The sequence below is a fragment of the Coregonus clupeaformis genome, unplaced genomic scaffold, assembly GCF_020615455.1.
Source record: "Coregonus clupeaformis isolate EN_2021a unplaced genomic scaffold, ASM2061545v1 scaf0312, whole genome shotgun sequence".
NCBI classification, from domain to species: domain Eukaryota; kingdom Metazoa; phylum Chordata; class Actinopteri; order Salmoniformes; family Salmonidae; genus Coregonus; species Coregonus clupeaformis.
Window position 1 is genome coordinate 355,417 of NW_025533767.1, and position 23,353 is coordinate 378,769.

General features: G+C 42.9%; 1 protein-coding gene across 1 annotated transcript; it reads left to right on the forward strand.

Annotated features, from left to right (window-relative positions):
- Window positions 1-367: 367 nt before the first annotated feature.
- Window positions 368-17,088, forward strand: LOC121562215 (C-type lectin domain family 4 member M-like). The gene is made up of 6 exons (XM_041874551.2): window positions 368-660; window positions 11,966-12,067; window positions 12,445-13,002; window positions 13,115-13,257; window positions 13,510-13,613; window positions 16,353-17,088. Exons 1-6 carry the CDS (start codon window positions 558-560, stop codon window positions 16,510-16,512), a joined length of 1,170 nt encoding a protein of 389 aa, XP_041730485.2. The 5' UTR covers window positions 368-557; the 3' UTR covers window positions 16,513-17,088.
- Window positions 17,089-23,353: the final 6,265 nt, after the last annotated feature.

The window sequence follows — 23,353 nt, forward strand, 5'->3', positions numbered from 1 at the left end:
CAGAGGGCAGAACAGAACTTAGAGGACACACACTGTTCGCAGGCAGACCCGCACGCACCCACCAACGCACGCACGTCTGTGAAGTTCCCCTTTAAAACCTCTGATAATGGTGCAATCAGATTTCTTAAACACACTTCTGAATATTTCCTCACACTGATGTCACACACAGACAGCATAGATGGAAAGAAAGGACCCTATTTGGACATCGATGGCCAGTCACGGAGTGCAAGACTTAACGTGACTTCTTTATGAACAATGACACAAACAGGCCTTGCGAAATATTACATCCTGCTTGAAAGTGATTGGATACTTAAAACATTCTATCAACTGCAGTGCACCACAGACAGACATCAGAGAGGAACCAATAGAGACGCATATCCGAGCAGCTACTCAACTACTGGTCATTGAAGTTAGAATCATTCAGTAGATATTACCATTGCGAGTCAGTTAGAAAGGTAATCATAAGTAAGTTAACACTATAAGAGGTCAGACAGACTGAATTAGTTGATTAATTGATTGATTGGGGTAATCATTGATATTCGGTACAGTTAGTTAAGATGGCCAGCTACATCAACAAACAGGTGATTGAATTAAACAAAGTTACTGAAGAAAACCGGAACAGAGCAACAAGGAGCGTGAAGACTGACACCCATCTCTCAGGTACAAAGAATGATCTCTATCTTTCTCTCTCACACACGTGGATGCAGGCAGTTATGAACGCACTAACGGAACGCACGCACACACACACACACACACACACACACACAATAATACCACATAATAGAAAAACACTTGTACATTTTTTTTGGTTCTGTCTTCTGTTTGGTTCAGTTGTTACAGAGCGTGGGGTTCAGAACCTGCTGGAGTCACGTACACTAAAATGTATCAATTCAAAGTATTTTTTTACTACACTTATTGAAACTATTTAAAGGCGATCAATTGAAAATAACCTTTTTAACAACAACACAGGGGACACCCCGCCACTGTTTGGTAAACAGCTGAAGGACAGGGCTGGAAAAATTTAACCACTCTCAAATTCATAGAGAGAGATATGTATGCAAGGACTGACCATCCACGAGATCAAAACGATAGTTTTAACCATCTGAGGCTATATGGTGTTTGTTTACAATTTCATCGTGAAACAAGCGTATATTTTGTGTCGTGATGGGGTTAGACTGTCACGCCCTGACTCAGGGGACGCTTAAATGTTGAGTCAGGGTGTGTATATTCTTTGTTGTGCGTTTTCTATGTTTGTATTCTAGTATGTGTAGTTCTATGTTGGCCGGTGTGGTTCCCAATCAGAGGCAGCTGTCGCTCGTTGTCTCTGATTGGGGATCATACTTAGGCAGCCTATTGGCACTAGTGGGTTGTGGGATCTTGTTCCGGTTAAGGTTAGTTGTGTATTCTACCTTAGGACTTCACGTTTCGTTTCATTTAATGTTTTGTCGTTGTGTTTATTAAGTTAAATAAACATGTACGTATATCACGCTGCGCCTTGGTCTGACCCGTCATTAAACGAACGTGACAGAAGATCCCACCAAACGAGGACCAAGCAGCGTGCCCAGGCGGAGAGAGTAGCCATGTCACAGGTGGGCAATTTGTGGTCATGGGAAGAGATATTTGCGGGGAGAGGACCATGGGCTAAGGTAAATGCCCAGGCAGGAAAGGAGCAGTCCGCTCCACCGGTGCCTGATCCAGTGCCGGTCAGCTGTTCCACTCCGGAGCCAGAGCAGTCCGCTCCACCGGGGTTTAGTCCAGCTCCGGTCAGCGGCTCCACTCCGGAGCCAGAGCAGTCCGCTCCACCGGTGCCCAGTCCAGCTCCGGTCAGCGGCTCCAGTCCAGACCATGACGTCAGCCCCTCTCCAGGTTCGGGGTCTCCCACACCAGGGTTTAGACAGGGCCTGGCGTATCATGGGAGGAAGGAGAGGGGAAGCAGCGCGCCGAGGTCCAGACCAGACCAGGGGCGCAACAAGGAGGCGGAGAGTGAGAGGTCGTCACGCCCCGAGCCAGATCCGCCTCCTAGGCGGAATGCCCACCCGGCCCCTACCCTGTTATGTTTATGTTGTGCGGTCGGAGTCCGCACCTTTGGGGGGGTAGTGTCACGCCCTGACTCAGGGGACGCTTAAATATTGAGTCAGGGTGTGTATATTCTTTGTTGTGCGTTTTCAATGTTTGTATTCTAGTATGTGTAGTTCTGTGTTGGCTGGTGTGGTTCCCAATCAGAGGCAGCTGTCGCTCGTTGTCTCTGATTGGGGTCCATACTTAGGCAGCCTATTGGCACTAGTGGGTTGTGGGATCTTGTTCCGGTTAAGGTTAGTTGTGTATTCTACCTTAGGACTTCACGTTTCATTTATTGTTTTGTCGTTGTGTTTATTAAGTTAAATAAACATGTACGTATATCACGCTGCGCCTTGGTCTGACCCGTCATTAAACGAACGTGACATAGACGGTTAAACTAAGCTCATGAGGCATTTACAGTATAAGTTACATTCTTCAAGAATCAATGGGGAAATATTGTTCATTTTAAAGCATTTTTTTATATATATAAAAATCACAGATTGCACATTTAAATCATGCTACAGTGAGGGAAAAAAGTATTTGATCCCCTGCTGATTTTGTACGTTTGCCCACTGACAAAGAAATTATCAGTCTATAATTTTAATGGTAGGTTTATTTGAACAGTGAGAGACAGAATAGCAACAAAAAAATCCATAAAAACGCATGTAAAAAATGTTATAAATTGATTTGCATTTTAATGAGGGAAATAAGTATTTGACCCCCTCTCAATCAGAAAGATTTCTGGCTCCCAGGTGTCTTTTATACAGGTAACGAGCTGAGATTAGGAGCACACTCTTAAAGGGAGTGCTTCTAATCTCAGTTTGTTACCTGTATAAAAGACACCTGTCCGCAGAAGCAATCAATCAGATTCCAAACTCTCCACCATGGCCAAGACCAAAGAGCTCTCCAAGGATGTCAGGGACAAGATTGTAGACCTACACAAGGCTGGAATGGGCTACAAGACCATCGCCAAGCAGCTTGGTGAGAAGGTGACAACAGTTGGTGCGATTATTCGCAAATGGAAGAAACAAAATAACTGTCAATCTCCCTCGGCCTGGGGCTCCATGCAAGATCTCACCTCGTGGAGAACGGTGAGGAATCAGCCCAGAACTACACGGGAGGATCTTGTCAATGATCTCAAGGCAGCTGGGACCATAGTCACCAAGAAAACAATTGGTAACACACTACGCCGTGAAGGACTGAAATCCTGCAGCGCCCGCAAGGTCCCCCTGCTCAAGAAAGCACATATCCAGGGCCGTCTCAAGTTTGCCAATGAACAACTGAATGATTCAGAGGAGAACTGGGTGAAAGTGTTGTGGTCAGATGAGACCAAAACCGAGCTCTTTGGCATTTACTCAACTCGCTGTGTTTGGAGGAGGAGGAATGCTGCCTATGACCCCAACAACACCATCCCCACCGTCAAACATGGAGGTGGAAACATTATGTTTTGGGGGTGTTTTTCTGCTAAGGGGACAGGACAACTTCACTGCATCAAAGGGATGATGGACGGGGCCATGTACCGTAAAATCTTGGGTGAGAACCTCCATCCCTCGGCCAGGGCATTGAAAATGGGTCGTAGATGGGTATTCCAGCATGACAATGACCCAAAACACACAGCCAAGGCAACAAAGGAGTGGCTCAAGAAGAAGCACATTAAGGTCCTGGAGGGGCCTAGCCAGTCTCCAGACCTTAATCCCATAGAAAACCTGTGGAGGGAGCTGAAGGTTCGAGTTGCCAAACATCATCCTCGAAACCTTAATGACTTGGAGAAGATCTGCAAAGAGGAGTGGAACAAAATCCCTCCTGAGATGTGTGCAAACATGGTGGCCAACTACAAGAAACGTCTGACCTCTGTGATTGCCAACAAGGGTTTTGCCACCAAGTATTAAATCATGTTTTGCAGAGGGGTCAAATACTTATTTCCCTCATTAAAATGCTATTCAATTTATAACATTTTTGACATGTGTTTTTATGGATTTTTTTGTTGTTATTCTGTCTCTCACTGTTCAAATAAACCTACCATTAAAATCATAGACTGATGATGTCTTTGTCAGTGGGCAAACGTACAAAATCAGCAGGGGATCAAATACTTTTTTCCCTCACTGTATATTGTGTAATTTTTGGTAATGTATTCCAGTACCTTCCTGTTTATCATATTTGAGATGACTGCAAGCTTGAGCAAACTGTTGCTGCCAACCCTCAATCTCAATATAGTCCCAAATGCTTCCCTATTAGCACAGTTGCTTTGACCAGGGCCCATAGGGCTCTGTTCAAACGTAGTGCACCATATATGTAATAGGGTGCCATTTGGGACTTCTACTTTTCTAATGCACAATTTTTTACCAGGGCTCATGGAGCAGATATACTCTACATATTGTATTATCACAATGTAGTTAAGTAATGACAAAGCAAGTATCACAATTCCAGAAATGTTTCAATATTTTTGACACACAAAAACACACCCGTTGTAATGATGTAGTACAAAGAAATGTGCACCCTGTTCACAACGGTCTATTATTTTGTGGCGCGTGAGTTTCAAGTTTGGGGAAGTTTACCCTAGCATTTCTACTGATCTGCGAGCCAGTTATGATTTTCATGTTTATTTTCGTTGAAGAGTTTAATTTCAATAACGTTTTGGTTTCTCAAAATCAACCAGCCTCTGCCATATGGACACATTGATACACCTTGATCCATTGGGGCTTAATAAATTAGCGCATGGAACTAAGCAACATAGCCTATAGGCCAATGTAGCAGTAGTATAACTTACATTGTCAACTAAGTAAAAATAAACCCCACAAATAAAAACAGAAAATATCCTGATGAAAATTCAGGTTCTTTCAATCTCATTCTCCTCTTTACTCTACCTGTCTGCCTCCCTTTCGGTCTTGACTTGCGCTATCACTAGTGAAGTGCAACATTGTATCAAATCAATCAGCTATTGAAGGGCAACATTGTATCAAATCAATCAACTGGGTCCGGCCCAATGACTGTATATATAAAGGTCAGACCGGAAGCTGACGATAGCGAACTTGCAACTTTTAATTAACTAGCCTATTCCGGGCCCTCAGAAGTTTTTTGTGCCAGTGAGCTCGGGACAGACACAGCTGTTTTCACGCAAACGTAGATGTGTTCAGGTATTTTATATGCTATCTTCAGAACATGACATTTTGCTGTTTCACACCGTGGACTGGTGTTTATCGAAAGGGAGAGTGTTGGAAAGATTTTAAAAATACTTTGAGGAACTAACATTCACAATTGAAATTCAAAAATACTGACTTCGTTGACTTACTGTTTGTGGTGAAAAAAATTATACTGAGAAACTCAGCTTATTAGTGATGGTGAGTTAAGGCAATCAGAAATCAGACATCCCCAAATGCCACTTACCTACACTTGCACGCAACAGGAGTGTTAGCCTACTTTTATGCGTGCTCTGGCTCACACGCTCCGTCAACGTTAAGAAGACAGAGAAACCAGAAACATGCTCATTGCTCACAAATGGCGCGCTCTAAACAAAACACAATGAAAATATTTACAAAACTCGTAACTGATCGTATGAAATAAAACAAAACTCATCTTGGCACCACACTGCCAGGTCTCTGAGCTCCTCGCTGTAGGTCGTCTCATCATCGTCGGTGATCAGGCCTACCACCGTCGTGTCGTCGGCAAACTTAATGATGGTGTTGGAGTTGTTCGCGGCCACGCAGTCATGGGTGAAAAAGGGGTACAGGAAGGGACTAAGCATGCACCCCTGAGGGAACCCATGTTGAGGGTCAGTGTGGCGGATATATTATTGCCTACCCTCACCACCTGGGGGCGGCCCGTCGGGAAGTTGTTTAATCCCAGGGTCCTTCGTTTAGTGATGAGCTTGGAGGGCATTATGGTGTTGAACACTGAGCTGTAGTCAATGAACAGTATAGAAATTGCATCATCTGTGAATCTGTGGGGAGGTATGCGAATTGGAGTGGGTCCAGGGTGTTTGGGATGATGGTGTTGATATGAGCCATGACCAGCCTTTCAGAGCATTTCATGGCTACAGGTGTGAGTGCTACGGGGCGATAGTCATTTAGACAGGTTAACTTGGCATTATTGGGCGCAGGGACTATGGTGGTCTGCTTGAAACATGTAGGTATTACAGACTGGGTCAGGGAGAGGTTGAAAATGTCGTTGAAGACACTTGCCAGTACGCGTCCTGGTTATTTGTCTGTGAATGCTAACCTGTTTAAAGGTCTTAGTCATGGAGAGCGTGATCACACAGTCATCCGCAAAAGCTGGTGCTCTCCTGCATGGTTTAGTGTTGCTAGCCTCAAAGCAAGCATAGAAGGTACACAACATGACCAAAAGTATGTGGACACCTGCTCGTCGAACATCCCATTCCAAAAACATGGGCATTAATATGGAGTTTGTCCCAACTTTGCTGCAATAACAGCCTCCACTCTTCTGGGAAGACTTTCCACTAGATTTTGGAACATTGCTGCGGGGACTTGCTTCCATTCAGTCACAAGAGCATTAGTGAGGTTAGGCACTGATGTTAGGCGATTAGGCCTGGCTCGCAGTCAGCATTCCAATTCATCCCAAAGGTGTTAATTTGGGTTGAGGTCAGGGCTCTGTGCAGGCCAGTCAAGTTCTTCCACACCTATCTCGACAAACCATTTCTGTATGGACCTCGCTTTCTGCCCAGGGGCATTGTCATGCTAAAACAGCAAATAGTGCCCCAAACTTTTGCCACAAAGTTGGAAGCACAGAACCGTCTAGAATGTCATAGTATACTGTAGCGTTAAGATTTGCCTTCACTGGAACTAAGGGGCCTAGCCCGAACCATAAAAAAACCATCCCAGACCATTATTCCTCCTCCACCCAACTTTACAGTTGGCACTATGTATTCGGGCAGTTAGCGTTCTCCTGTTATCCGCCAAACCCAGATTTGTCCGTCGGACTGCTAGATGGTGAAGCGTGATTCATCACTCCAGAGAACACGTTTCCACTGCTCCAGAGTCCAATGACGGCGAGCTTTACACCACTCTAGCCGACGCTTGGCATTGTGCATGGTGATGGCTTCTGTGCGGCTGCTCGGCCATGGAAACTCATTTCATGAAGATCCCAACTAACAGTTATTGTACTGATGTTGCTTCCAGAGGCAGTTGGAACTCGGCAGTGAGTGTTACAACCGAGGATAGATTATTTTTACACGCTTCAGAACTCTGCGGTCCCGTTCTGTGAGCTTGTGTGGCCTACCACTTCACAGCTGAGCTGTTGTTGCTCCTATACATTTCACTTCACAATAACAGCACTCACAGTTGACCGGGGCAGCTCTAACAGGGCAGAAATTTGACTGACTTGTTGGAAAGGTGGCATCCCATGATGGTGCCACATTGAAAGTCACTGAGCTCTTAAGTAAGGCCATTCGACTGCCAATGTTTTCTATGGAGATTGCATGGCTGTGTGCTCGATTTTATACACCTGTCAGCAACGGGTTTGGCTGAAAAAGCAGAATCCACTCATTTGAAGGGGTATCCACATACTTTTATATATATAGTGTAACTAGCGCGTCTGGTAGGCTCGCATCCCTGGACAGATCGCTGCTAGTTTTCCCTTTGTAATAGTTTGCAAGCCCTGCCACATCCAACGAGAGTCAGAACCTTTGTAGTAGGATTCGATTTTGGTCCTGTATTGAATCTTTGCCTGTTTGATGGTTCAGTGGAAGGGGTAGCGGGATTTCTTATAAGGGTCTGGATTAGTGTCCCACTCCTTGAAAGTGGCAGCTCTAACCTTTAGCTCACTGCCGATATTGCCTGTAATCCATGGCTTCTGGTTGGGATATGTACGTCTGGTCACTGTGGGGAAGATGTCGTCGATGCACTTATTAATGATGCCGGTTACGGATGTGGTAAATTCTTCAATGCCATAGGATGAATCCCAGAACATATTCCAGTCTGTCGTAGAGAAACAGTCCTGTAGCTTAACATTCACTTCATTGCACCACTTCTGTACTGAGCGCGTCATTGGTACTTCCTGTTTTAGGTTTTGCTTGTAGGCAAGAATCAGGAGGATAGAGTTATGGTCAGATTTGCCAAATGGAGGGCAAGGGAGAGCTTTGCATGTGTCTCTGTGTGTGGAGTGAAGGTGATTTAGAGTTTTTTCACTTCCAGTTGCACAGGTGACGTGCTGATAGAAATAAGGTAAAACAGATTTCAGTTTTCCTGCATTAAAGTCAACGGCCACTAGGACTGCCGCCTCTAGGTGAGCATTTTCTAGTTTGCTTATGACCATGTACAGCTCCTTGAGTGAGGTCTTAGTGCCAGCATCGGTTTGTGGTGGTGAATACACAGCTACGAAAAATATAGATGAAAACTCTCTTGGTAAATATTATGGTCTACAGCTTATCATGAAGTATTCTAACTCAGGCGAGCAGAACCTCGAGACTTCCTTGATAACACCAGATGTTGTTAACAAAGAGACACACACCCCCTCCCCTGAACTTCCCCACCACCACCGTTCTGTCCTGCCGGTGTACAGAAAAAACAGCTAGATTCATATTTACCATGTCCTTGTTCAGCCACGACTCTGGGCATACTTCTATTTCACTGTACAGCCTTACCTATGGATTGTGGATCAATGAAAGGGGGTGTCAGTCTACTCAGTTACACACACAGAACACAACTGTGAAGAGTTTACACAAATATTAGGATTGTGGGTTAGTTACATCACAAACATGTCTAAACTACAGTTGTTGAGTGAAAACAGAAAGAAGACAAAGAGATGTATCAGAAGATGGGAACAACAAGCAGGATCATGTGGAAATCACTGTTACGAAATCAAAGCATCTCTGAATCATCCATGCTTTGGGTTTCAGATAAATAGAAGCATGATTTTTTTTTTTTATATGTTCAGTGTAGGAGGAAATTGAATTGTGGAAGAGCCACAACTAATGTTTCCTCATAGTGACGCAAGAAAACATACCGATTTCCTCTCCTCACCAAGTTAAAGTGTGCAGAGGGGGTCTTCATAAGGTGATGCTGTAAATGTTGTGATGTTGCAGTTTCTGTGTATGTGTGTATAACTTTATTTCCACCTGAGAGCAAGATGCCCCATGAAACTGATCCTAGCTAGAAAATTACAAAGGTTATGACAACAATAATGCAGGGTTCCTAAACCCAGAAGCACAACATCGCAAGACTTCCTGGAACACTTGCGAAACAGACCAAACAGACCAGGCCGGCGTTTGGGGAAGTCAATGACAGATGTGAAAAATTCTTCCTTAGTTGTTCATTTTCTCAAAATCTAAAGGCACAACCTAGATTCAAGCCAATGTCTTAATTAGTTCTACATGTTATTACTCCAACCTCATGAATGTGACAAAAGCAACTTGATATGTTCTGTACTTGGGCACGTCGGCGCAAGATGACTATTAGACCCAATGACGTGTTTCTGCGCATGAGCTTCTCTAGCCAACGTCGCCATGACATCGCCTACAAATGTGATCAGGGATTTCTATTGGAGTCGCAGTTTTAGCATATCTTCATACTGCACTGTCTTAGCTACCGCTCTGAATCAACCATGGGACCAGCTCAAGCATTGTAGCAATGCTGCCTAGGCAGAAGGCAAGCACTCCGAGCAATTTTGACAAAAACAATGGATATTTACATCATTTAGCAGACGCTCTTATCCAGAGCGACTTACAGTTAGTGAATACATATATATATATTTTTTATACTGGCCCCCCGTGGGAATCAAACCCACAACCCTGACGTTGCAAACCTATCAATGAGCTACATCCTGGGATTCCCTCCCTACTGGACACCTGGGCCAATGTGCGCCCGTTCGGGCCGGCTGCAGTGATTAACAGATCTCTAGTGGCACAGTTAGCACTGCGATGCAGTGCCTTAGACCACTGCGCCACTCAGGAGTACATGGATATATATTTTTGTTATGCAAAAATGGTAGAATCTTAATTCAAATGATTCCAAGCTGTAATTGCAGCAAAAGCTGCTTCCACCAAGTGTTAAATCAGGGGGGAGGAGACTTATCCAATTATGATATTTCAGTGTTCTTTGTTCTATAACTTTCTTTCACTTTGAAAATGTGGAGTAGGTTGTGTAGATCTGTAGAAAAGAATTCGAATTAAACCCTTTTAAGATGTCATTTTAAGGCAGCAAAATGTGAAAAAAATATCAAGGGGGTGTAGACCTTCTATAAGCACTGTCCTGTAGCAAAGTAGGTCTATAATATGTTACAACAGAAACACCTCCTCAGTCATTTCTTATCTGAAGAACTCAACAGCACTGTAGGCAGGATATATGCTTTGATTGAAATAAAATAGGCCTACAAGAAAGGCTAATAGTTATGTTAACACCATCTGGGTTGATTACCTCACAAAACAGTAATTCAAGAAGATCTAAATGCATATTCCCATGAAAATGATTGTGAAGATTGGAATGCAGTTTGGACATTTCACCAGTAAAATGTGAATAATAATCATTCCAGATTGACAGTGATGTTTGCCTGTTTTGAAATTAGGTATGCCTAACTTGGTGTTTTGAGGTTATTAAAACATTATAACTTTTTATTGAGACAGTATGTGTGTGTGTAGGTAGACGTTTCAATTGGAGGATGCATTTTATGTATATTCTATAAAGATATTCAAAGACGACATCAGTTGGTACAAATTATGAGAAATTATGACATCATTCTTTTTTTCAATGCTCTTAAATAATAACTTCATAATATAGCCTAATGTCAACAAACTTCTATCTCAGGATATATGGCTGGCTTGTGGCTTGTGTGGATATTTTAGTGGGCTGTATGGTGGTTAGCTAGTCTAGACTACCTGTGTTCTTTGTTTGTAAAATCAGGATGTGCCGCAACAAAAAGTGATCATGAGAGGGGGGTGACCTGGGAGAGAGGGGAGCTCCCCCCTCCTGGTCAATACCTTTTAGTTTTAAAGTTAATTTCCTGAAATTGTACACATTTTGCCATAAGGAGTAGAGAAAATGTTGCCATTTTAAAGCAAACTTTCTGCTATTCTAATCATTTTGCCATGGACTGGAGAGACATTTTTGCATTTTTAAAGCACATTTCCTGCAATTCTACACATTTTGTCAAGACTTATGACATGTTAATGATACATGAGTGAGAGTGACAAAATAAGTAAATGGGGACCCTCTGGATGCCAGGGCCCCTGGGAACATATCCTATGTGCCCGGTCGGTATTCGGCCATGATTGCAAAGAGTTTAGATAGCTGGCTAGTCTAACTGACAATCTAAAAATTGTTAGCTTACAAGGCTAGTAGAGTGACTGACGTAACAAGAGAAAAACTGCTGATGCACAACCTAATTTCCAAATTGCATATTGTGTATTCACATTGTGTATTCTACTAAGTTGAAAGCCCGACTGAGTGGATGCTTTCTCAGATCTGTATTCAAACAGTTTTAAAGAGTTGTCATTTTTTGGGATCTGTATTCAAAAAGTTATAGTGACCTCAAAATAAACGATTTCTTCCCCCGGAAAAATTGTTCCTTCCACAAAGTATAATTACAACTATAGATATCTCAGGTCTGACACATACACACACACACACACACACACACACAAAGACTTACACATGACACAAAAACACTGAAAAATGCTAATTGATAGCAAGTCCCAGTGGAAGTTTTTTATAATGATTTTACCTTGAATGTAAATATGCAAATAGCTGTATGTTTTCAGTGTCTTTTAATGTAATTATGTGCTTCTAACATGTCATACTGATATGGTAACCTCCTCTAAAACAACATTGAGAAACAGTCCTCTTGTAGCTGGTCATGTACAAACCCCACCCTCTTCAAAATGTGTTTGTGTGTGTGTGTGGGTATGTGTGAATGGGTACGTTGTGTATGTGTGTTCTCACATCAGTGTGTATCTCCTCAGGACCTGAGGATTCAGGGAGAAGACTCTACAGGATGGTTGCTGTGAGCTTTGGGATGCTGTGTGTTCTACAAGTCACGCTCAACATCTCTCTGAGACTAGTCTGTGAGTGTATTGTTATCTAATCATTACACTATATCAGTTTTTCACAAGGTCCCAAATTCAGATGAATGTTGTTATCTGCATGGCGCTTGCAACACCAGGGTTATGGGATCGATTCCCACGGAGGGCCAGAGGGGCCAGTATGAAAATGTATACACTCACTAACGGTAAGTCGCTCTGGATAAGAGTGTCTGCTAAATGACTCAAATGTCAATGTAAATCTGTGTAAGAACATTTTTAAGGAACTAGCAAACCTAATCCAAGATATTCTGTCCACTTTTAAAAGACTGTGTAGACTGTCAATTTTTAATGCCTGTCACGTACAGTAGCAGTATGAAATTGCGTTTTCCCCAGTAGCTATATGTTTCAATCCTTTCTAGATAACAGAGGCATGGGAGATAAAACCAATGTGACTGCAGAGAAAGACCAGCTACAGACCAGTTGTAATACCCTGGCTAAAGAGAAAGGCCAGCTACAGACCAGTTACAACACCCTGGCTAAAGAGAAAGGCCAGCTACAGACCAGTTACAACACCCTGGTTGAAGAGAAAATCCAGCTACAGACCAGTTACAACACCCTGGCTAAAGAGAAAGGCCAGCTACAGACCAGTTACAACACCCTGGTTGAAGAGAAAATCCAGCTACAGACCAGTTACAACACCCTGGTTGAAGAGAAAATCCAGCTACAGACCAGTTACAACACCCTGGCTAAAGAGAAAGGCCAGCTACAGACCAGTTACAACACCCTGGTTGAAGAGAAAATCCAGCTACAGACCAGTTACAACACCCTGGCTAAAGAGAAAGGCCAGCTACAGACCAGTTACAACACCCTGGTTAAAGAGAAAGACCAGCTACAGACCAGTTACAACACCCTGACTGAAGAGAGAGACCAACAAAAGAGGGAGAACAATGATCTCATGGCAAAGTTCTCTAATCTGAGTGAGATCACCTAATCAATTATCATAACATCACATTCCTAAAATGCAGTCAACTTGTATTTGTATTGTTCAATAATAGGTGCAGAATAATAATTCATGTTTTTGTCTTGTAGAACAAACCTGTCCTAAAGGCTGGCAGAAGTTTGGATCCAGTTGGTACTTCATCTCTACTGAGACTAAAACCTGGAGGGAGAGTAGCCAGGACTGTCTGGAGAGAGGAGCAGGCCTGGTCATCATAAACAGTGATAAGGAACAGGTGAGAGAGAGAGAGAGAGAGAGAGAGAGAGAGAGAGAGAGAGAGAGAGAGAGAGAGAGAGAGAGAGAGAGAGAGAGAGAGAGAGAGAGAGAGAGAGAGAGAGAGAGAGAGAGAGAGAGAGAGAGAGAGAGAGAGAGAGAGAGAGAGAGAGAGAGAGAGACATCAAACATCCTTGGTCAGTAATGTATCTTCCAGTATTTAACGCATTTAGCCTATTGCAGTTGACAATATCAGTATCTTTATCAACAACAGGAGTTTCTCTTTGGCCTCAATAAGAGAGCCTGGATTGGTCTGACTGACTCTGTTACTGAGGGGACCTGGAAATGGGTGGACGGCACACCACTGACCACCCCAAGGTAAGAGATTACTGTTCTATAATAACACTGACCACAGTGTAAGGAGTATGCAAATTACATATTGCTTCAAATCATGTTCATAAAAAATATTGTTTCCAGTCATAGTTGTCATTCCATGACCACTAACAATATATCATAGTAACCAAGTAATATTTGCATGTGAAAATATCATTAAAAAAATACAAATAAAGGTTTGGTTGTTGGTCCACGCTTGATAAGGCTATGCTCATTTTAAAGCTGAAAAAACATGTCTATAATTTAGAATTATGTTTTCGACCACAGTGTCTGACTATTTACTTTGACCCTTTTTTTAATTCAAATTTATTATTTGAACTGCCTCTCTTGTACTGCCTCTCTTGCACTGGCTCTCTGCACCCTCACTAGTCTCTACCCACATACTAACCATACTACACATACACACACACACAATGCACATGCATATTGACGCCACACACACACACACACACACACACACACACACACACACACACACACACACAAACACGCACTGCTGCTACTCTGTTTATTTTCTATCCTGATTGCCTAGTCACTTTTACCCATACCTATATGTACAAAAAGTGCCTTCAGAAAGTATTCACACCCCTTGACTTTTTCCACATTTTGTTGTGTTACAGCCTGAATTGAAAATTGATTAAATGTAGATGTTTTTTCTCTCTGGCCTACACACAATACCCCATAATGTCAAAGTGGAATTATGTGTTTCAAAATTTGCAGGGATACATTTAAAATGAAAAGCTGAAATGTCTTGAGTCAATAAGTTTCAACCCCTTTGTTATGGCAAGCCTAAATAAGTTCAGGAGTAAAAATGTGCTTTAAAAGTGACATAATAAGTTGCATGGACTCACTGTGTGCAATAATAGTCTTTAACATGATTTTGAATGACTACATCATCTCAGTACCCCACACATACAATTATCTGTAAGGTCCCTCATTCGAGCAGTGAATTTCCAACACAGATTCAACCACAAATACCAGGGAAGTTTTCCAATGCCTCGCAAAGAAGGACTCCTATTGGTAGATGGGTAAAAACAAAAAAAGCAGACATTGAATATCCCTTTGAGCATGGTGAAGTTATTAATTACACTTTGGATGGAGTACCAATTCACCCAGTCACTACAAAGATACAGGCGTCCTTCCTAACTCAGTTGCCGGAGAGGAAGAAAACCATGAGGCCAATGGTGACATTGAAACAGTTACAGAGTTGAATGGCTGTGATAGGAGAAAACGGAGGAATCCTGTTTGCAACAAGGCACTAAAGTAACACTGCGAAAAATGCTAAAACGGTTCGGACGCTACAGACAGAAGTTGGCACATCAGTGTTACCGACTTCAGACGAGTCCCGTGACACTTGTGAGGGTTGTAGAGCAAAACGGAGAACACCATCATGTTCGTGAGAGTCTCCACTTTCTATAGAGGGGTTTGCACAGACATTCTCATGGTCTGATAAACACCGCTGTAGCTTGGCCACCTTCCCATGCAAAAAAAACAGATATCTTTAGCTTAAATTGACGGATTGTGATGGAGATTTTGTACCCCAGTATCTCTATTTGCACATCATCTCTTGCACATCTATCATTCCAGTGTTAATACTAATTGTAATTATTTTGCACTATAGCCTATTTATTGCCTTACCTCCATAACTTTCTACATTTGCACACACTGTATATATATATGTATTTCTGTTGTATTTTTGACTTTGTTTTGTTTTACCCCATATGTAACTCTGTGTTGTTGTTTTTATCGCACTGCTTTGCTTTATCTTGGCCAGGTCGCAGTTGTAAATGAGAACTTGTTCTCAACTGGTTAAATAAAGGTGAAATAAATAAATAAATAAAATATTGTTTTATTACGTTACTTAGATTGAAGCACAGGTAAAATCTCGTAAAGATTTAAAGGACAGAATGGAGCTGAGCACAGGCAAAATCCTAGAGGAAAACCTGCTTTCCACCAGACATTGGGAGATGAATTCACCTTTCAGCAAGACAATAACCTAAAACACAAGGCCAAATCTACACTGGAGTTGCTTACAAAGAAGACAGTGGGTGTTCCTGAGTGGCCGAGTTATAGTTTTGACTTAAATCTGCTTGAAAATGTATGGCAAGACCTGAAAATGGTTGTCTAGCAATGATCAACAATGAATTTGACAGAGCTTGAAGAATTTTTCAAAGAATAATAGGCAAATATTCCACAATCCAGGTGTGGAAAGCTCTTAATAAATGTACCCCAAAAGACCAAAGGTGATTCTAACATTTATTGACTCAGGGGGTTGAATAATTATCTAATCAAGATATATTAGTGTTTTTTTTTAATGTTAGAATACATTTTAGTATTTTGTGTAGATTGTTGTCAAAAAAATTACAATTAAATCAATCTTAATCCCACTTTGTAAAACAACAACATTTTTAAAAAGTCAAGCGGTGTGAATATTTTCTGAAGGCACTGTATTACCTCAATTACCTCAACTACATACCTCGTACCCCTGCACATTGACTCGGTACTGGTAGTCCTACATAGACTATTTTTATTTTGTTGTGTTACTATTTTCCTTTTTTTATTTAGCAAATTTTTTTTTTATTTTGTATTACTTTTTAACTCTGCATTGTTGGAAAAGCACTCGTAAGTAAGCATTTCATGGTAAGGTCTACACCTGTTTTATTTGGCACATGTGACAAATACAATGTTTATTATTTAATTTTCTCTGTCTTGTTTACCCTGTAGTTACTGGTACCCACAGCAGCCTGATAATGGTGGTGACAACCCAGCAAATGGGGAGGAGGACTGTGTTGAGCTGAACACAGAAACAAGGCTTCCTGTAAAGGCATGGAATGACCAATCATGTTTAGACAATCGTCACTGGATTTGTGAGAAAGTGGTTTAACAAAACCATGACAACAGAGGAGGCTGGTGGTGGGAGGACAGCCACACATAAAGCACCCTACAGTGCATCTATCTCTCTCTCTCTCTCTCTCTCTCTCTCGCTCTCTCATAGCATTGCTAATGCATGTAGGCTGAACATCTCTCTGTAATCTGTAAAATAATTGTTTTAAGTAGAAACATGTTATGTGATTTGCCAAAGCTTGTGCTTTTTTCATGATAAATTATTAGCATAAATCTCTCTAATAAGAAGATGATCTAAGGCTCAGATTAAGTAAGAAAGGAACAATGTCCTAGCAGGTTTACCAGCTTCCTGATTTAATGTGATTGGATCGTTAAAACAATGAGACTTGCAGTTGGACACAGACGGACGGCAAAACAGTACTGAGAGGATACAAGCTGGACGCAGGCAGACACACACACAGGCAGACGTGGGAAGTCCCCCTTTTCTGATTAAGATGCAGACGTAGATTTCCCACACACACCTCTGAATAACTCTTCACACTGATGTCACACACAGACAGCATAGATTAAAGAAAAGGCCCATATATAATAATATGCCATTTAGCAGACGCTTTTATCCAAAGTCACTTACAGTCATGCGTGCATACATTTTTGTGTACGGGTGGTCCCAGGGATCGAACCCACTACCCTGGTGTTACAAGCGCCGTGCTCTACCAGCTGAGCTACAGAGGACCACATATATGGCCCTACATCGGTGGCTGGCATAGAGAGAGTAAGAGCCATAATGTGAACTCCATTTGAAGGCTGGGGATGCCACAAACAGGCCTTATGAAGTGATAGGATGAAAGGCTGCACTCATCACTACTTGTTGTCATGCAGCTATCATGTTATATCACTGTGTTTAGAATATCCTGTCATGTTTAACTTCCTGATTGAAGGTGATTGGATACTTACAACATTATATCAACTGTAGTGGACCACAAACAGAGATCAGAGGTACCAGGTAGAGACCAACTACATCAGATCTACTACTTGTCAGTGAAGTTACAATCATACAGTAGATATTACAATTAGGAGTCAGTTAGAAAGGTAATCATACAGTAGATATTACCATTATGAGTCAGTTAGAAAGGTAATCATAAAGTTAGTTAAGATGGATGACTGAGTCAACAAGCAGGTTATTGCATTAAACGAGATTGTTGAAGAAAACAAGGTTTTTGAAGAAAATCAGAACACAGCAATGAGTAGAGTGAAGACTGAGACCCATCGCTCACGTAAGAACTAAGAAAACTATCACACACTTACAAAGACTTACACAAATACATGACACAAAAACACTGCAAAAAAAACGATAAGAAGTCTCAGGTTTTTTTTATGGATTTTACCTTTAAAAGGACAATCAGCAGTTGAAACTAAAAGAAAGGGACTCTCCACACCTGTTTTGTTAAAAAGCTGAGGGATGGGGCTGAAGAAATGTAACCACTCTCATAAACAGTGCTATGGATGCAAGGAATGACCATCCCTTTTATCAAAATGATAGCTGTAACCGTCTTTTGAGGCTATATAGTGTTTGTTTACATTTACTTTGTTTACAAACATTGTCAAATGTATATTTTGGGTTCTAATGGGTTACAACAGTTAAAGAAGCTCATGAGGCATTTATAGATTATTTTGTTCAAGAATCAAATCGGTACATATCATAAATGTATAAGTCAAAAAAATGTATGTAGCAACTGCAGATTCCACTTTAAATATGCAAATTGATGTATGTTTTGTATTTGTATTTATTAGGATCGCCATTAGTTCCTGCCAAGGCAGCAGCTACTCTTCCTGGGCTCCAAAAAGGATAAAAAACAATTACATCACAACAAAATGTAACAACAATCTACATCATAAATAAAACAATACATCATATAATACATTATTACATAATTACTCTAATACTACAAATGTACAATAGAAAATGTACAATACTACAATACTACAATGTGTGTATGTGTGTAGAGTGCCTGTGTTACAGTGTGTGAGTGTCTCTTCACAGTCTGCGTTGTGCCGTGAGGTGTTGTTTTAAAATCTGATTTTACTGCTCGCTTGAGTTACTTGATGTGGAAGAGAGTTCCATGTCGCCATGGCTCTATGTAGTACTGTGCGTTTCGCAGAGTAAGTTCTGGACTTGGGGACTGTGAAGAGACCCCTGGTGCCAGGTCTTGTGGGGTATGTATGGGTGTCTGAGCTGTGTGTTAGCTGTTTGAACAGACAGTTTGGTGCTTTCAGCACGTCAATACCTCTCACAACAACAGGTAGTAGTGATAAAGTCAATCTCTCCTCTACTTTGAACCAGGAGAGATCAACATGCATGTTATTGATGTTAGCCTTGCTGCTCTGTTGTGGGCCAACTGTAATTTGCCCATGTCCTTCTTTGCAGCACTTGACCATTTAACTGGGCAGTAGTGCAGTTGTCATAAAACTAGGGCTTGTATGATTTGTTTGGTTGATTGTGAAGTCAAGAAAACAGAACAGCGCTTTATCACAGACAGACCTCTCTCCATCTTAGCTACCATTGCATCAATATGTTTTGACCATGTCAGTTTACAATTTAGGGTTACACCAAGCAGTTTAGTCTCCTTAACTTGCTCAATTTCCACATTATTCATTAAAATATTTAGTTGAGGTTTAGGGTTTAGCGAATGATTGGTCCCAAATATAATGCCTTTTGTTTTTTGATATATTTAGGATTAGCTACATGCCAGCCATTCTTAAACAGGTTGCAGCTCTTTGTTAAGTGTTGCAGTGATTTCCCTTGCTGTGGTAGCTGCCTTGTATAATGTTCAGTCATCAGCATACATAGACACACAGGCTTTACTCAGTGCTAGTGGTAGGTCATTAGTAAAAAATAAATGTTTTAAGTAAGGGGCCTAGACAGCTGCTCTGGGGTATGCCAGACTCTACCTGGTTTACGGTAGAGATAAACAGAAGGTAAATTAAGTCCCATCCAATACAGAAAAACATTAAGATAAACAGAAGGAAAAAAAAGTCCCATTAATACGTCCAATATGTTAATCAGTGATATAGAGCAGTAAGAGACCATATAAGAGGGTGTTTGTACCTGGTGTATGTGGGTGGAACTTCCCCCAGTAGACCAGGAAGTTACTCAGGAATCAGATAAAAAGGTGATAGAAGAAGAAAGGTAAATTAAGTCAGGGTCGTCGTCGTCGGGTGAGGTTTTGTCTCTCTCTGGCGGGAGGTAAGCTTGGCTTATATGGCTTACATGGTGTAGAGTAAAGCTTAAACTATGTATTTAGATTGTAGTTAGGTATTGTAGGTAGTTATCGTGGGTTATTGTATGTAATTATTGTAGGTAAGTATTGTATTCGGCTGAGCCCGGTGAAGCACGAGGCTAGCTAACCCACTACCTGGACTAGCTAGCGGGTAGCTACTGGTAACTATTAGCAACTGTGGATGTTTAAAAAAATATGCCATTTAGCAGACGCTTTTATCCAAAGCGACTTACAGTCATGCGTGCATACATTTTTGTGTATGGGTGGTCCCGGGGATCGAACCCGCTACCTTGGCGTTACAAGCGCCGTGCTCTACCAGTTGAGCTACAGAGGACCAGTTGTTTCACGCTTGAGAGTACCTGTAATTACGCCAGCTAGCTGCCTACAAAAATTACATACAATAATGCCTACCATTCAGCTGTTTTTCTAACCTCATTGTCTGAAGCGTTAACATTAGGTAGTAAGTAGCTACTGTGCTCGAAATGTAGCTAGCTTGTTGCTACCTGGATAGCTAACTAAACATTAGCTAGAACGACCTAGCGAACAGACGCGAACTGGCTGAGTCAATTCAGTGGCTAGCTTTGCACTTGGCTAGCTAACAGTAGCTGCTAGGGGTAAGTTATAACCTACATTTGTGTTTTGTTTTTACATACTGGTAGCCAGAGTCGTTCAAGGGAATTCGGGACATGGGTGACTAGTTAACGTTAGCTTGGCTCTCTCTGTGTGTTCGTGCCGTGGGAGGAGGGGTTGGTTCGTTGACAGAGAGCAATGGCTAGCTAGTATGCTAACTATTCTAGCTAACTAACTGGCTGAATAAGTTGACGACGGACTCGCTCAAGCTGTCGGGACTAACCCACAACGTTAGACACGGACACGTATGATCTGCTTGGCGTGTTGACACACTGGTGGTTTGTTGTGGCCGAGCATTGGTGCTAAACCGTGTTGTTGGAGGCTGGCATGCTAGTTGGCTGTGGCGTCATAGGACTAGGTGCCCTGGACGGTTTTCACAGAAGAATACTGTACCAAGTTAGCTAGCTGAATAAACTAAGTTAGTCTATTTCTAGAAAACATTGAACCGCTGTAGTTTATAACCATTATAGTTTCTGAGGTGGAAGTTGGGAGAGTTATATTTGGGTGTTTCAGTGAAACGTAAGTGAGGGAGGCCCCGCTCTCTCGCTTTCCCAGATGTTTAGTTCATTTCATTCCGATCTCCTTTGCATTATTGTAGCCATTTTCTGTAGCCTGTCAACTATGCCTCTGTCTATCCCTGTTCTCTCCTCTCCGCACAGGCTATACAAACGCCTCACACCGCGTGGCTGCTGCCTCTCTAACCTGGTGGTCCCTGCACGCACGACTCACGTGGAGTTCCAGGTCTCCGGCAGCCTCTGGAACTACCGTTCTGCAGCCAACAAGGCAGAGTATATCTCAGCCTATGCTACCCTCCAGTCCCTCGACTTCTTGGCGCTGACGGAAACATGGATTACCACTGAAAACACTGCTACTCCTACTGCTCTCTCCTCGTCTGACCATGTGTTCTCGCATACCCCGAGAGCATCTGGTTAGCGGGGTGGTGGCACAGGAATCCTCATCTCTCCCAAGTGGACATTCTCTCTTTTTCCCCTGACCCATCTGTCTATCTCCTCATTTGAATTCCATGCTGTCACAGTCACTAGCCCATTCAAGCTTAACATCCTTGTCATTTATCGCCCTCCAGGTTCCCTTGGAGAGTTCATCAATGAGCTTGACGCCTTGATACGTTTCTTTCCTGAGGATGGCTCACCCCTCACAGTTCTGGGTGACTTTAACCACCCTACGTCTACCTTTGACTCATTTCTCTCTGCCTCCTTCTTTCCACTCCTCTCCTCTTTTGACCTCACCCTCTCACTGTCCCCCCCTACTCACAAGGCAGGCAATACGCTTGACCTCATCTTTACTAGATGCTGTTATTCTACTAATCTCACTGCAACTCCCTTCCATGTCTCCGACCACTACTTCGTATCCTTTTCTCTCTCGCTCTCCTCCAACACTACTCACTCTGCCCCTACTCAGATGGTAATGCGCCGTCGCAACCTTCGCTCTCTCTCTCCCGCTACTCTCTCCTCTTCCATCCTATCATCTCTTCCCTCTGCTCAATCCTTCTCCCTCCAATCTCCTGATTCTGCCTCCTCAAACCTCCTCTCCTCCCTTTCTGCATCCTTTGACTCTCTATGTCCCCTATCCTCCCGGCCGGCTTTCTCCTCCCCTCCTGCTCCGTGGCTTGACGACTCATTGCGAGCTCACAGCCGAGCGGAAATGGAGGAAAACTAGACTCCCTGCGGACCTGGCATCTTTTCACTCCCTCCTCTCTACATTTTCTTCCTCTGTTTCTGCTGTTAAAGCCACTTTCTACCACTCTAAATTCCAAGCATCTGCCTCTAAACCTAGGAAGCTCTTTGCCACCTTCTCCTCCCTGCTGAATCCTCCTCCCCCTCCCCCCTCCTCCCTCTCTGTGGATGACTTTGTCAACCATTTTGAAAATAAGGTTGACGACATCCGATCCTCGTTTGTTAAGTCAAATGACACTGCTGGTCCTGCTCACACTGCCTTACCCTATGCTTTGACTTCTTTCTCCCCTCTCTCTCCAGATGAAATCTTGTGACTTGTGATAGCCGGCCGCCCAACAACCTGCCCGCTTGACCCTATACCCTCCTCTCTTCTCCAAACCATCTCCGGTGACCTTCTCCCTTACCTCACCTCGCTCATCAACTCATCCTTGACCGCTGGCTATGTCCCTTCTGTCTTCAAGAGAGCGAGAGTTGCACCCCTTCTCAAAAAACCAACACTCAATCCCTCCGATGTCAACAACTACAGACCAGTATCCCTTCTTTATTTTCTCTCCAAAACTCTTGAGCGTGCCGTCTTTAGTCAACTCCCTTGCTATCTCTCTCAGAATGACCTTCTTGATCCAAACCAGTCAGGTTTCAAGACTGGTCATTCAACTGAGACTGCTCTTCTCTGTGTCACGGAGGCTCTCCGCACTGCTAAAGCTAACTCTCTCTCCTCTGCTCTTGTCCTTCTAGACCTGTCTGCTGCCTTTGATACTGTGAACCATCAGATCCCACTCTCCACCCTCTCCGAGTTGGGCATCTCCGGCGCGGCTCACTCTTGGATTGCGTCCTACCTGACCGGTCGCTCCTACCAAGTGGCGTGGCGAGAATCTGTCTCCGCACCACATGCTCTCACCATTGGTGTTCCCCAGGGCTCAGTTCTAGGCCCTCTCCTATTCTCGCTATACACCAAGTCACTTGGCTCTGTCATATCCTCACATGGCCTCTCCTATCATTGCTACGCAGACGACACACAACTAATCTTCTACTTTCCCCCTTCTGATAACCAGGTGGCGAATTGCATCTCTGCATGTCTGGCAGACATATCAGTGTGGATGACGGATCACCACCTCAAGCTGAACCTCGGCAAGACGGAGCTGCTCTTCCTCCCGTGGAAGGACTGCCCGTTCCATGATCTCGCCATCATGGTTGACAACTCCGTTGTGTCCTCCTCCCAGAGTGAAAAGAGCCTTGGCGTGACCCTGGACAACACCCTGTCGTTCTCCGCTAACATCAA

What these genes read in the sequence shown, in the direction of transcription:
- LOC121562215 (XM_041874551.2), top strand. Translation starts at nt 558, where the DNA reads ATGGCCAGCTACATCAACAAACAGGTGATTGAATTAAACAAAGTTACT. An exon ending in GACTGACACCCATCTCTCAG is followed by an intron (nt 661 to 11,965) that starts GTACAAAGAATG and finishes GTATCTCCTCAG; the next exon opens with GACCTGAGGATTCAGGGAGA. An exon ending in ACACCACTGACCACCCCAAG is followed by an intron (nt 13,614 to 16,352) that starts GTAAGAGATTAC and finishes TTTACCCTGTAG; the next exon opens with TTACTGGTACCCACAGCAGC.